General features: G+C 42.5%; 1 protein-coding gene across 4 annotated transcripts in view; it reads right to left on the bottom strand.

The window, feature by feature from the left end:
- CEP295 (centrosomal protein 295) overlaps positions 1-13,927 on the bottom strand; it is a 161,685-nt gene that overhangs the window by 70,449 nt on the left and 77,309 nt on the right. For all 4 annotated transcript variants that reach the window (XM_033950484.1, XM_033950485.1, XM_033950483.1 and 1 more), the window contains 3 exons: positions 10,999-11,193; positions 7,331-7,425; positions 5,618-6,845 (listed from right to left, as the gene is read on the bottom strand). In XM_033950484.1, coding sequence (XP_033806375.1) covers positions 5,618-6,845; positions 7,331-7,425; positions 10,999-11,193 — 1,518 coding nt within the window. The remainder of the gene's footprint in view (positions 1-5,617; positions 6,846-7,330; positions 7,426-10,998; positions 11,194-13,927) is intronic.

Raw genomic sequence — 13,927 nt, 5'->3', positions numbered from 1 at the left:
TAAGTTGGGGGAGGGTACAGGCTCAATCAACCCACCTGGCGAGCTAGGCTGCCAACACCTTTTGGAGACTGGGGTAAGTGGACACCGAAATTCTGGGTCCGGGACTGGGGCAAGTACACACATTTCCGAGTCTGGGGTGGGTACATGTTGTGATTCGGGGTCTAGGGAGGGTACACACCTTGCAAATTGTACCAAAAGAGTCCAAATAGCTCAAGCGGGAATTCCCCCACAGGGTACACACATTTCTGTGTCTGGGGTAGATGCTCACATTAAAACTAGCACTAAAAGCGAACATGCGACATGGAAAGCCATGTACGTCAACGCCCACAGTTTGGGCAACAAGATCCTAGAATTAGAGACTGAAATGAGGAACGCTGACCTGGATGTGGTGGCGATATCTGAGACCTGGCTCACGGACTCCCACGGGTGGGACATAGTCATACCAGGCTACAATTTACTTCGCCGTGACAGGGAGGGCAAGATGGGAGGAGGTGTAGCACTATATACTAAAGATGACATTAAAGTCACCAGAATTGCAGATATCAGGTACACAGGGGAATCCCTTTGGGTAAATTTGGCCAGGGGGAAAGACAAATGCCTGTATCTTGGCGTAATATACAGACCCCCAAGACAACAGGAGGACCTGGATATGGAATTGATCGGAGACATAGAGAATATCACCTTGCGAGGGGATACAGTACTGTTAGGTGACTTCAATATGCCTGGTGTGGATTGGAACACACTTTCCTCTGCATCCAGCAGCAGCAGGAGGCTATTGAACTCTATGAAGGGAGCAAGACTGAAACAACTGGTACTGGAGCCAACAAGGGAGCAGGCAATACTGGACCTGTTACTTACCAATGGCGAAAGTGTCACAGAGGTCTCAGTGGGCGAAGCGTTGGCCTCCAGTGACCATAATATGGTATGGTTCAATCTCAAAAAGGGGTTCGCCAAATCTAACACATTGACCAAGGTCCTAAGCTTCAAGGACGCCAACTTCGAGGGCATGGGGGAATTCATCCATCAAGCGCTACAAAACCAAGCGGTAACAGATAACGTAGAAGAAATGTGGTCAGATCTGAAAGATACCATACAGGAGGCAACCAACCGATATATAAAATCAGTAAGTAAACGGCGAAGGAACAATAGGCCACAGTGGTTCTCTGCGGAGATCTCGGGCCTCATAAAAGAGAAGAAAAGAGCGTTCATTTCTTACAAACAATCAGGGAATCAGGACTCGAGAGAAGACTACCTGGCCAAGGCAAGAGCCGTCAAAACAGCAGTTAGAGAGGCCAAATTCTGAAACGAGGAGACGTTAGCGAAGAACATCAAGAAGGGCGATAAATCCTTTTACAGGCATATTAGCGACAGAAACACAGGCGGGATAGTACGCCTTAGGAAACCAGACAGGAACTATATAGAAGCGGACTCGGAAAAGGCTGTACTTTTAAACAAATACTTCTGTTCGGTCTTCACCCGCGAGGAGCCGGGATCTGGCCCTCTGCTACAGACAAGGGATAGTTCAGTAGACCCGTTTAGTAGCTTCGAGTTTACGCCAGGCAGTGTCTACTGTCAGCTGTCTAAACTCAAGGTTAACAAAGCGATGGGGCCAGACAACTTACACCCCAGGGTGCTCAGGGAGTTAAGTGATGTTTTAGCGGAACCACTATCTGCGCTTTTCAATCTCTCCCTTAGTATGGGTATAGTCCCGTTGGACTGGAAAACGGCTAACGTCATTCCACTCCACAAAAAAGGTTGCAGAATGGAGGCTGCAAACTATAGACCGGTGAGTCTCACATCAATAGTGAGCAAGCTGATGGAAACTCTAATCAAACGTCAATTGGATACGATCCTGAACGAGGAGAATCTACGGGATCCCCGTCAACATGGATTTACTATGGGGAGATCCTGCCAATCCAACCTGATCAGCTTCTTTGACTGGGTGATGAGGAAGCTGGATGTTGGGGAGCCCCTGGACATCGTATACTTAGACTTCAGCAAAGCTTTCGATAGCGTACCACATCGCAGGCTGTTGAGCAAAATGAGTTCTATAGGATTGGGTGACACTTTGACAAAATGGGTTGAGAACTGGCTTGGAGGCAGGCGTCAGCGGGTGGTGGTGAATGGCACCCCCTCTGAAATGACGGAGGTGATCAGTGGAGTGCCGCAGGGCTCGGTCTTGGGCCCGATCCTGTTCAATATCTTTATAAGAGACTTGGCAGAAGGGTTTCGAGGTAAAATAACGTTATTCGCAGATGACGCCAAACTATGCAATGTAGTAGAAAGGAGTGCAACGGTCAAAAACTCAATGTCCGGCAATATGAAGCATGACCTACTCCTATTGGAGCGCTGGTCTAGGATCTGGCAACTAGGTTTCAATGCCAAAAAATGCAAAGTCATGCACCTTGGCAGCCAAAATCCATGCAAAACTTACACCCTTAATGGCGAGATCCTAGCAAGGACTGTAGCAGAACGGGACTTAGGGGTGATCATCAGTGAAGACATGAAGACTGCCAATCAAGTGGAACAGGCTTCATCTAAGGCTAGACAAATCATAGGGTGTATACGTAGGGGTTTCGTCAATCATAAGCCTGAAGTCATTATGCCATTGTATAGATCCATGGTGAGACCCCATCTGGAATACTGTGTACAATTCTGGAGGCCTCATTACCGCAAAGATGTGCTGAGACTGGAGTCGGTCCAGCGAATGGCCACCCGGATGGTCTCAGGACTCAAGGACCTCCCGTACGAGGAACGGCTGGATAAGTTGCGGCTATACTCTCTCGAGGAACGCAGAGAGAGGGGAGACATGATCGAGACGTTCAAATATCTCACGGGCCGTATCGAGGTGGAAGAAGATATCTTCTTTTTCAAAGGTCCCACGGCTACAAGAGGGCATCCATGGAAACTCAGGGGAGGGAAGCTGCACGGTGACACCAGAAAGTACTTTTTCACCGAGAGAGTGGTGGATCGCTGGAATGGTCTTCCACTTCAGGTGATTGAGGCCAGCAACGTGCCCGATTTTAAGACAAAATGGGATCGTCATATTGGTTCTCTTCACAGAGAAAGGTAGGGGAGGGTCATTAAGGTGGGCAGACTAGATGGGCCGTGGCCCTTATCTGCCGTCTATTTCTATGTTTCTATAAGCCATATCAAAATTCAAACCAAAAAAGGTTGCTCATTCTTTGTGTGCCATTATCTCTGCTTGTTCTTTCTCGATTTCCTCCATCTTTGCTTCATTTTTTTCTTTTCCGTATCTCAATTTCATCTCTTTTCTTGATCTTAGTTTTTGATCCTATTGATTCCAACTCTGGGTACCCTCTCTCTATGCCTTCCTATATCAATCACTTTGTTTCTTTGCTAGCTTTATTTTCCAGATCACTTTCTTTTTGATCTATATACCTTCAGTCTCTCTCCTTCTCCTTGCTTCTCTCCCTTCTTTGTTCTCTGTTTTCCATATCCTTGTCTTTCTTCCTTCATTATCCCCTTAAAAATTTCAAATGATACCTAACAACTGAATAAAGGTTATGGGTTAGAACTGGTTAAATTGGGGGGTAAGACAGACAGTGGTAAAGGAGTTCACTTAAAGCAAAGGGGCATTATCAGTAGTGTGCCAAGGAACCAGTCTTTGGTCCGGTTCTTTCAACATTTCTCTAAGCAATATTGCTGAAGAGCTGCAAATGATACCAAAATCTGCATACATCTTAGAAGGTGTGGAAAAGAAAGTGGGTTCTAGAGCAGTGTTTCTCAAGCCTATCCTTGTGTACACCAATACAGTTTGAGTTTCAAGATATCCTTGGGAGACGCAATGCATGTATATCTCATGCATATTCATTATAGATACATTCAAAACCTCCACGATCTACATTAAAATTTCTCAGGTAAAACATGGGCAAGAAATACTTGCAAGAGAATCTGTAGGTTCCTAAAGAAACACTTGCCTCCTATTTTTCAGGTTTAGTACATTGCACCTACAGAAAGGAGAGTGAAGGAAATCAGAGATAGTTTGGTCTTACATTTTGGAGAGTACATAGCCAATATCTGATCAAGCTACCAAATTGTGCTTTCTGTCCTCAAGACTGGTAGAACTGGTTTTGAGACTTTAAAGATGTAGATTTTTGGACAAAAAGATTATTCCACTTTGCAAATATCCTCTAAGGCAAGATTCTCCCCACAAATATGCTAATGGTTTTTTAAATCCCCTGGAATAGCAATGCTGTAGAAACTATTTTGCCCCTTTACAGCCCGCAGAGTGACAAAGATGACCTGACCTTTGAAATGAATTGGTTCCCTTCAATGCTGGAACAACGTCCTATGAATTTTAAGATTTAAAAGCCTTTAAGAACCATCTTGCTCTTCCCAGAGGGTGGATACAACTCAAAATGTCTAAGGGGAAACCAGCAAGATGATCATAAGCCAAAATGAACAAAACCACCAATCTTGAACAGATGACAAGATGAAGGCAGAGATGCACCTGACCGAGTAGACCATGACAAAATCCCCCCAATCAATCTTAAAACCAAGTCCTTCAAGGTCAGACACTAAGGAGGCTCAAGAGAAGACCCTGTCAAATAATTCTGGACCAAATTAAGATCCCACTGGACAAAAAAGGGAATGAATCTACCTAACTTCCTGCAGGAAGCACAAAGGCTTGGATGCATTGATAGCAAGATATTTTTCAATTAACCCCTGCAGCAGAGCTAAGCCACCAATTGCACCTTGAGAGAACCGAGGGCTAGCCCACCCTTGCCCATCCATAATTGAGACACAAACCGTAAAAGTCTACCCAATTTCGCCATATTTGGGAGACTAGCCGTAGAGGTCTGCCTCCATACTAGCTTTACTACATACTTGAACTGTCATTGAAGCACTGACAGGATTTTGTTTCGATTCCATCCTTTTACCATATAGGCTCTTGTGTTTTTGAATTCCGTCACTGCTTTCAATACCATCAACTCATCCAAGAGGGCATTCCAGGCATCCATCACTCTCTGGTTAACTTCCTGAAGTCTAACACCATGTAATCTCAATCTATGTACTCTAGCTCTACTGCTTCTCTGTCTCTGGAAAAGAATTTTGAATGTATGTCAATACCTTTCAAGTATTTAAATACCTGTATCATGTCTCACCTCTCCTTTCTCTTTTCTAGGGTACATATATTCATTGTAGCCTCAAGTCTCTTCTCATATAGCTTTTGGCGTACACCTCATACCAGTTTTATTGCTTTTTGAAGCAGTCCAATAATTGCCTCCAACAGACCATCTGACCATGATTTAGAATATAAATTGTGCCATCAACACTCATGAGGTGATGTGCTTCAATATGGGATCCAAAGCCTATCAAAACCAATTTAGAATCAGATCCAGAATAATTATGTATTTTCTGATTTAAAAAAAAGTTCTAACAAATGTCATTTTATAAGCCACAGAGAAAATATGCCACTTGAAACAATGGCTACTTGAATAGAGTGACTCACAGCTGTAATTTTAAGTACCAAAAGGTTTAAGGACCTTATCTAACAAGAAACCATGTCAGCAATTCCATACGGTTATGTCTTTAGAAACCACACACTAGAAATAAATAAATATGTTTGATGGATGTTATAACACAAACTTACCTTCTGGCTTTTGAAAAAACCTTCCATAACTTCTTGCTGTCTCTGCTTCAGCTCATTCTGCTTCAGCAAAAGTAATTCATCTTGTAGTCTCTGCTTAAAGATAAGAGTTTCCCTTTGCCGGTCCAGCTGCAACTGCAGTTCCTTTACCTGTTCTTGTCGTGCTTGAATCTCTTCAGTAGACAAAAATCTCTCACGAAATTCCAGAACACTGGAGAAGTTCTTTTGGGTCCATTGTTCCTGAACGTCCCCAGGCCCAGTTGGGTGATCATAAGACAATAAGCTGAGTTGCTGCTCCCCTGCAGAGGGAAGGAAAGGCTGAGAATTTGATAGTTCAAGTGAAGCATCTCTGCTGTCTTGCAGTAGTACCTGTTCAGTTGATGATTTGGCTTGGAATTCCTGAGATTCAGGAATTTCTGGAACCCATTTTAATTTGTGCTCTTTTGGACTATTTAAGGACTTCTGAGCTGTGCTTTCATCATGATTTTTTGAAAGTGAATGTAGGCCATTGTCTACTTCCAGGGTTACTAGTGTACAAACTGATTCTGTTTGTTCACTAGACTTAGATAACTGTTTAACTTCCGTATCTGACAGCACATCTGATACTCCCACTGGCATCAACTGTGATTTAAGTGCTTTCTGAAAGCACTCTGGCCTGGATCGAAACATAGCTAGTAACTCTCTACTAATGCCAGCCATGGGCTGGTCAACCTTCTTAGACTCCTCTTCCAAAAAGGTAGGTTTTTCTGAATATGAAGACACTGGTTCCAGATGTTGAGATAGTTTGTGATTTAAGGACTGGGTTCTGCTTTGAAGCATCTCAACAGCATCTCCCTGCAAGGAAACTTCCATTTTAGACTCTTGGTTCCTCTGTGCTTTTTCTTTGGTAATAACAGAATCCAAAGCTGTCCTGGAACTAGATGGGTATTTTCTTCTCAGCATAGCTTGGTAGTCTAGCAATTGTTTTCTGGCTTCATCAACTGCTTTTTTATGCTGGTCTTCAATTAATTTAGATGGTTCATGTGTTACTGAATGGACCCGGCTATGGAACATTTCTGGTGCCTCTTTCTCCAAAGTTGTTCCAGCTGTAGATTTTACATTCTCATATTCAGATGCTGGCACAGCAGCAGAGTCCAAGGATGTTGTAGAAACAGATGGGTATCTCTTTTTCAAAAAAGCCTGGTATTCCTGTAAATGTTTTCTAGCTTCTTGAATGGATTGATGGTGCTCCCTAAAAGACACATACATATCACTTTACTTGGGCATATATACATGTATTGTGGTTGAATGTGAAGTTGTAAAGTCAAGAGACTAATTTCAACACTATATCTTAAAGGTGTAATCTAGAGAAAGGTTATAAGGATACTGCTCTTCGTGTGGTACCCCCACCATATTTATCTCTTCTTTCAACAGAGTCAAGTCAAGACACCGCACCCCCCCAATTAATAATCTGAACCTTATGTATTTTATTCTGGTTGTTCATTCCCCACCCTCTTCACACTGCCCTTTCAAGGTTAACTCAGACTCCTTACGTTCAAAAACAAAATGTGACCTTTCTTTTAAGCAAAAATGAAAGAACTTAGAATTAATTTGCACTATATTATGTTGACCAAGAACACTATGTAAAAATGTATTATCGATTGCAATGTGAAGGCAAGCTTATCTCCAATATCCGATTACATGCAATTTAACTTTCTGCTTTATATCTGTCAGTACTTGTTTTGCTGCAGAAGATGCTGTTGGTAATTCCGGATCATCTGTAAATGGTCCTCTTCTTTTAATATATTCTTGGACACTGTAGGAGTTTCATTCTAACAATAAAAGTAATATCACCAAGGTGAGTTTAAAAATGAGATAACAAAAGAAATTAGTAAAAAGAACTATATACCGAAAGGGGCCAAGTGGCCAATTAAATACTAAGGTGCTCATAATCGAAAGAGAAAAACATCCAAAAACCGGCCTAAGTCGGCACTTGGACAATCATCAGTCAAAAACGTCCAAATGCCGATAATAAAACCAGGTTTTGGACGTATTTATATATGACCTAGGCCTTCATAGTGCTGCTGAACGACCACAGCTAAACAGGGTGTGTCAGGAGGAGTGTCAAGGGCGGGACATGGGCAGGCTTAGACTTAGTTGTACTGCATGTATAACCGAAAGTTATACAGCACAGGATCGACGGAACTTGGACATTGTGACTAGAGAATGACACAGTGGATGTCACCTGCGGCTAGCTTCCACCCACATATGACGTGACTGCACAAACACTCCAGCGGCTTTCAACAAGATACTCAAACCTTAAAATGCGCAGCGAAGGTAAGGGGGAGGGAGGGAGATGCACGGACCGTGCGAGGGGTGCCGAAGGGCAGTGAGGTGGTGAGAGGGAAGGGTGGGTGCTACGGGGACAGGGCGTTGAAGGGGACGGTAGGGACGGAGCAGTGAAGGGGATGGTGGTCCAGTGACGGGGACAGATTTTTTCCCCATGTCATTCTCTAGTTGTGACTTAGACCATTTAAAACATGGTCTAAGTCACAAAAACCCACCTAAAGTGACTAGATAAGCACTGCAAACACATAATACAGACCCCTACACACTACCTCGGTGATCACTGACCCCCCCCACCCCCATAAAAATATTAATCACAACTTGAAAATTGTGCCTCCAGAACATCACCTGGCAGCCTGGCATAGGAAGGCTTAGTCGTGCTGCACAGATGCGTCTTAAGCCGTCTTGGGGGTGAGTTAGGGACCCATGGAGAGGAGGATCCATGTCCATAAACCCCTGTAATCACTGCATTGATATTGAAACATGTGCACTCCCCTATACACCCCCAAAACCCTTTTGTACTGGCTTATAAGTGGCTCTTGCAGCCATAAGGGCTATTGGGGTGGTAGATAAGTGGGTCTAGGGGATTCTGGAGGTGATTTGGGGGGCTCACCATGACCTATAAGGGAGCTGTAGTGAGATGATGACATGGCACCCTTTTTGTAAAATTCACAGCAGTGCCCTGTAAGGTACCTCACTATTTAGGTGCCATGTCTGGGTGTTCAGTCCATCACTTTGCAGACTCCTCCCACATCCAACAGGGCTTGTTCTAGGTGTTTTTGTCTTGGCCGAAAAGTTGGATGAAAATGTGGTATAAAGATGGACGATTTAGCGACTTGGACGATCAGATCAGCAGGACTTATACTTAGACGATTTTCGAAACAAAAAAAATATTTGGACGTATTTTTCAAAAATGTGTCCTAAGCTGTCTTTCCAATTATGCTTCTCCAAGCTTTAATCTGTGCACATTAAATTAGTTTTCTACCACTCCTAAAGAAAGATTAGGTTCTTACCTTGGTAATCTTCTTTCCTGTAGATGTGTCTAGTGGTCCTGAATGCTAGGATTTTGTATCTGAACCAGCAAGTTGTTTGCAGAAAACTGTCAATCATGAAGTTGTTTGCAGAAAACTGTCAATCATGTCTTCAACTCCACCTTCTTCCCAGGAAGCTGCTCCTGCCCCCTCAATTTGTGCAAAAGCAATCAAGTAGCACTGTAATAAAATACATAACTGGAAGAAGAGAAAATGGTGAAAATCCCCAACATCACAATACTGTTCTGCTCTGTTTCAAACATGGAAATTAATATTATTATACCCAAACTTGTGCAACCAGCACTAACCATATATAGAGCTTGTATATAGGTCATATATAACCATGTATATAGCTCTCATATGTCCTATCATACAGAGAAGTAAACCAGACAGTATGGTCTTGAGGATGTTCCTATGCATTCTCTCGTTTCTACCTTTTTTTTTTTAATAATATATATCCTTTCAGCTCCTCTGATAGAGAGAGAAATCTTAAGGCAGAAGGTAGGCAGGGCTTCAGGACCACTAGACACATCTACAAGAAAGAAGATTACAGAGGTAAGGACCAAAGTTTTCTTTCTAGTTCAATGTGTCTAGTGGTTCTGAACGCTAGGGACGTACCAAAGCAGTCTCTGGAACTAAAGCTGGCCCGCCATCAAAACAGAGGATCCAAGAGTGGCATCTTTCCTGGCTGATACGTCCACCATAAACAGCAGTGGCGGCAGCACTGAACAGTCAGCCTTGCGGTGGGAGGGTTGTCAGGGTTCTGATGCATGGGGGGATGGGATGGCTTCGTATTATCTGTTCCACAAAGATCTCAAGACTTTATTTCAGAAATGTTATGACATCTGAAATTCAGTTTGTTTGAGGATGATTTGAAATTTGTTTATGTTAACCATTTAAAGTTCTATTTTATAGGGAAAATGTGATATACAAGAACAATGCTTTGATTAGATTAGATCTAATGCAACACAATGAAATTGATTTCGGGGGTTCTGCTGCAAGGGGGGGGTGCTACAACAGCCTTACTCACTGTGCCATGTGGTGCTTGCCTCTCTCAGCTCAGAAGTGAAGCTGGACCATCACAAGCTTGCACTATGAACTTGGTCTTCAGGCTGCCAGTTGGACCAATGTCAGCCTGAGCTTCAACTACCCAGAAACTCTCTCATCGCGAAGGGAGAAGGACCACACAGCCGGCCTGCTATTAATCAGAGGATATTATAATAAAATGCCAAGTTATTTCAGTGATATTTTGCAAATATATAGGCCAGGACGTAAATTAAGATCCGAGAACTCCATGTTGTTAGAAGGAAGAAGGGGAAAGATACATTATGTGGATACTTCAACATCGTCCTTTTCAGTGGCTGGCCCTGTTATGTGGAATGGATTGCCAAGGATTTTACATTTTTGTGATAATATGTTGGGATTTAGAAAGTTGCTAAAAACTTCCTTTTTTATTCAGGCATTTAATTGAAAATCAGTATTTTTTTGTATTTGGGATTATTTTATTTAGTTTATTTGATGAATGTGCTCGTTTATTAGGCAGCTAATAAATATTTTAAATAAATAAATAAAAAAGCCTGCACTCAAGCTCCTGATGTGAGCAGCTACTCAGGGGATGGCCTCCCCAAGTTCCAAGTACCTGGCTAGATAGGTGTCCTTGAGGGCTGATCCTGCTAGCAGACTTCTGCCGCACAAGTCTGTGTCTTCTCCCAGGCAGTGGTCCTAAGAAGAGGAAACCTCTGGGCACCAAGCCTCCAACTTAAAGCGACAGGAATAAAACCAAAAATAATAAAACTTCAGAGCAAATCAAAAATGTATCTGAGCAATTTGCTTGCAAAAGGGGGCAGGAGCAAGCCTACTGGGAAGATAGTGAAGTTGAAAGATTATTGATGATATTCTGCAAGCAACTTGAGGGTTCAGATGCATAACCCTAGTGTTCAGGGCTACTAGCACGTTGCATTAGAATTATTTCTCAATCATTACTAGGAATCAATTTAGATGTTATCTAAGAAACTCAATTTACTATACCTTCTCTTCCATTTTCTCATTTTGGTGCAGCGGAAGCTCCATATTCATTTGCACCTGATCATCCGTTTCTCTTTCCTTATTTTTCTGCATCTGTAGATGCAGCTCCAAGTAGTCAGACTCTAAACGTAGCTTCTCAAATTCCAGTTGTTGGAGCAAGACCAACTGTTGCTGTTTTTGTTGCTCTATAGCCTCCAGCTATTAAAATAAACATCACTGTTATAACCACATTTGCATGTACCTCAGGTAAAGGCAAAGTTCTATAGCCTTCGGCTATCAAAATAATCATCACTGTTAAAACACAGGTAAAGGTATAAGCATAGGATGAAGTTAAGAGGTGATAGGCTCTAGAGTAATCTGAGGAAATACTTTTTTTATGGAAAGGGTGGTAGATGCGCGGAACAGTCTCCCAGAAGAGGTGGTGGAAACAGAGACTGTGTCTGAATTCAAGAGGGCCTGAGATAGGCAAGTAGGATCTCTCAAAGAGAGAAAGAGATAATGCTTACTGTGGATGGACAGACTAGATGGGCCATTTGGCCTTTATCTGCCGTCATGTTTCTATGTTTCTAAAGACAAAGGCAGCTACAAAAGGAATTATTATGTACAATATCCCTCTATTTGAGCCTCTCTCTAATCTCTCTAATTTTGCTCCAACTCCAACACAATGCCCCCTTACTAGTCTACCAAAATGAAAAATGTCATCAGAATTAGCAGAAGATTTTATTTATTTATTTTTTTTTAAATTTAGCTTAATTTTATTCTGTTATTGTTTTGTTTTGGTTTTTTTAATAATTCTTTATTCGTTTTCAAATTGAATAGCAAGTGCACAGAAGAATATATTATACAAATTATTACACAATAGCACATTATATCTACCACATAAAATCTAGTGATGCAATAACCCCCCCCCCCTACCACTCATCCTTTATCACATTTTAATAGGAATATACACATATTATATAACATATATAATATTTTTAGCTAAAGATTTTAATTAAAAATATGCACACTTTTGTGCAGAGCTATAGGTCAACTCCAAAACATTGAACATTAAAAAACGTTGAAAATAATTCCAAAGGAGAAAAAGAAGCAAGCATTCTCTTTAAAACCAGCACTCATGGGCTGTCCCTTTGATTAAGGCTACATCACTCTGGGCTGCTGAACCAAATACTCAAAATAGTCTCTTATCCAGCAGAGCTAGCATGGATCAGAAATGCCATAGAGGCAATATGCTGGATTCTATAAAGGGAAGACAGCTACCAACTGATGAAGTGGTGCTGAATGATTTAGAACAGACTATCCTCCAGCCCTCCACATCAGTAAATGCAAATATGTTGCAGATCCATTCCATCTAGGTTGGTCGGGGGTGACAAAAAGAATGAGGGAAAATAACTACAATGAATTTCCGAGTAAAAAAATTAAAACATAATAGCATCTACTTAAACCTCTGAGATGCTCTTAAAAACTTTCCAAAAAGCTATGAATATTCTCAAGATGAAAATGCTCACAGAAGAAAAGGGTAAAACAGCAGAATTACTTAAACAGTCCAAGTTTATCACTTACACTGAGTGATGGTATGGCTGTGTCAAATGCTCAGAAAGAACAAAATTGACTATTGAAGGATTAGGTTCTTACCTCAATCTTTTTTCCTACAGAACAGCATATGATTCCTTATGGATGGGTTAAGCACCTCAACTTGCGAGTTGCTTGCAGAAGACATCAATCATTTTCTTCTCTCCACCCCCTTGTCTCTCTGGGCAGTGCCCCCTCTCCTCAGCCCATACTAAAGCAAGAGATAACCCCTAGGAGAAGAAATAAGAACAAGGGGGGGGGACTTAGGGAATGCCCTGATCCAGATAAATTCAATCTGGTCTGCAATAGTAAATAAGAGTTAACAACCAACCACCCAACAGGGCAACAAAGAACAGTGATGAAACAAAAACCCACCTACCTACGTGCAACCAGCACTAACACTTGTACAGCTCACAGCAAGGCAAAATGTGCCGAGATTCCACTTAGGGACCAGCTGCCACATTGGAGGGTGGAGTGTGAGAACTCCCTTCAACAACATGGACACATCTGGAGAGGCCAAAGATATTTTGTCCACTCGAGCTCTATAATACGAAAGACTGGCTAACTGAACCTTGAGAGATCCCACTGCCAGGCCTTTCTCTAGACCTTTCTGCAGAAAGGACAGGACTTCGGAAATGGGAGCCCATAAGGGATCTAACTGCTTCTCCTTACACCAGAGCTGAAAAAAAGTTTCCACACTTTTGTATAGGCGACTACAGTTGCTGGCTTCTTTGATTATAGAAGCATTGTGATAACCCTATCCAAATATCCCATTCGTACTAAGGCCCAAAGCAATCCAGATTCTCTAGAGCTATGGCCCCCTGGGACAGAAGATCCTGGTGCAGTAGTCCAAGACAGCTGTCGTGCTGCAACTGGACTAAATCCACTTACCAAGAATGACGCGTCCAATCTGGAGCCACCAGGATTACTAATCTTCAATAGATCACTATCATGCAAAGGATCCGGCCTATCATTGGCCACTGGAGGAACATATACAGAAGCCTGTTTACTGGCCAAGGTTGTACTAGAGTATCAATGCCGATGCTTCCTGGCTCTGACCTGCAACTGAAGAAATGAGGAGCCTTCTTGTTGTCCTTTGAGGCCATGAGATCAAATGACGGCTGCTCCCAGCATTTCACAATGCTGTTGAATGCTTTCTGGCCCATTTCCCCAGATCCAGGGTCTGGCAACTGGGATAATCGGCCTGGACATTGTCCACTCCTGCTACATGAGCCATCATGATGGCCTGCAGATGGGCTTTCACCCAACAATAATCGGGGTTCCACCTGCAGTGGTGCACTATTGATTCCCCCTGTCTGTTGACATATGCCACAGCTGTGGCATTGTCAAGAAGACCCCA

This window comes from Geotrypetes seraphini, chromosome 6 (genome assembly GCF_902459505.1).
Source record: "Geotrypetes seraphini chromosome 6, aGeoSer1.1, whole genome shotgun sequence".
Taxonomy (NCBI): domain Eukaryota; kingdom Metazoa; phylum Chordata; class Amphibia; order Gymnophiona; family Dermophiidae; genus Geotrypetes; species Geotrypetes seraphini.
Note: the sequence above shows the minus strand (reverse complement) of the source record. Positions and strands in the feature narration are given on the sequence as shown.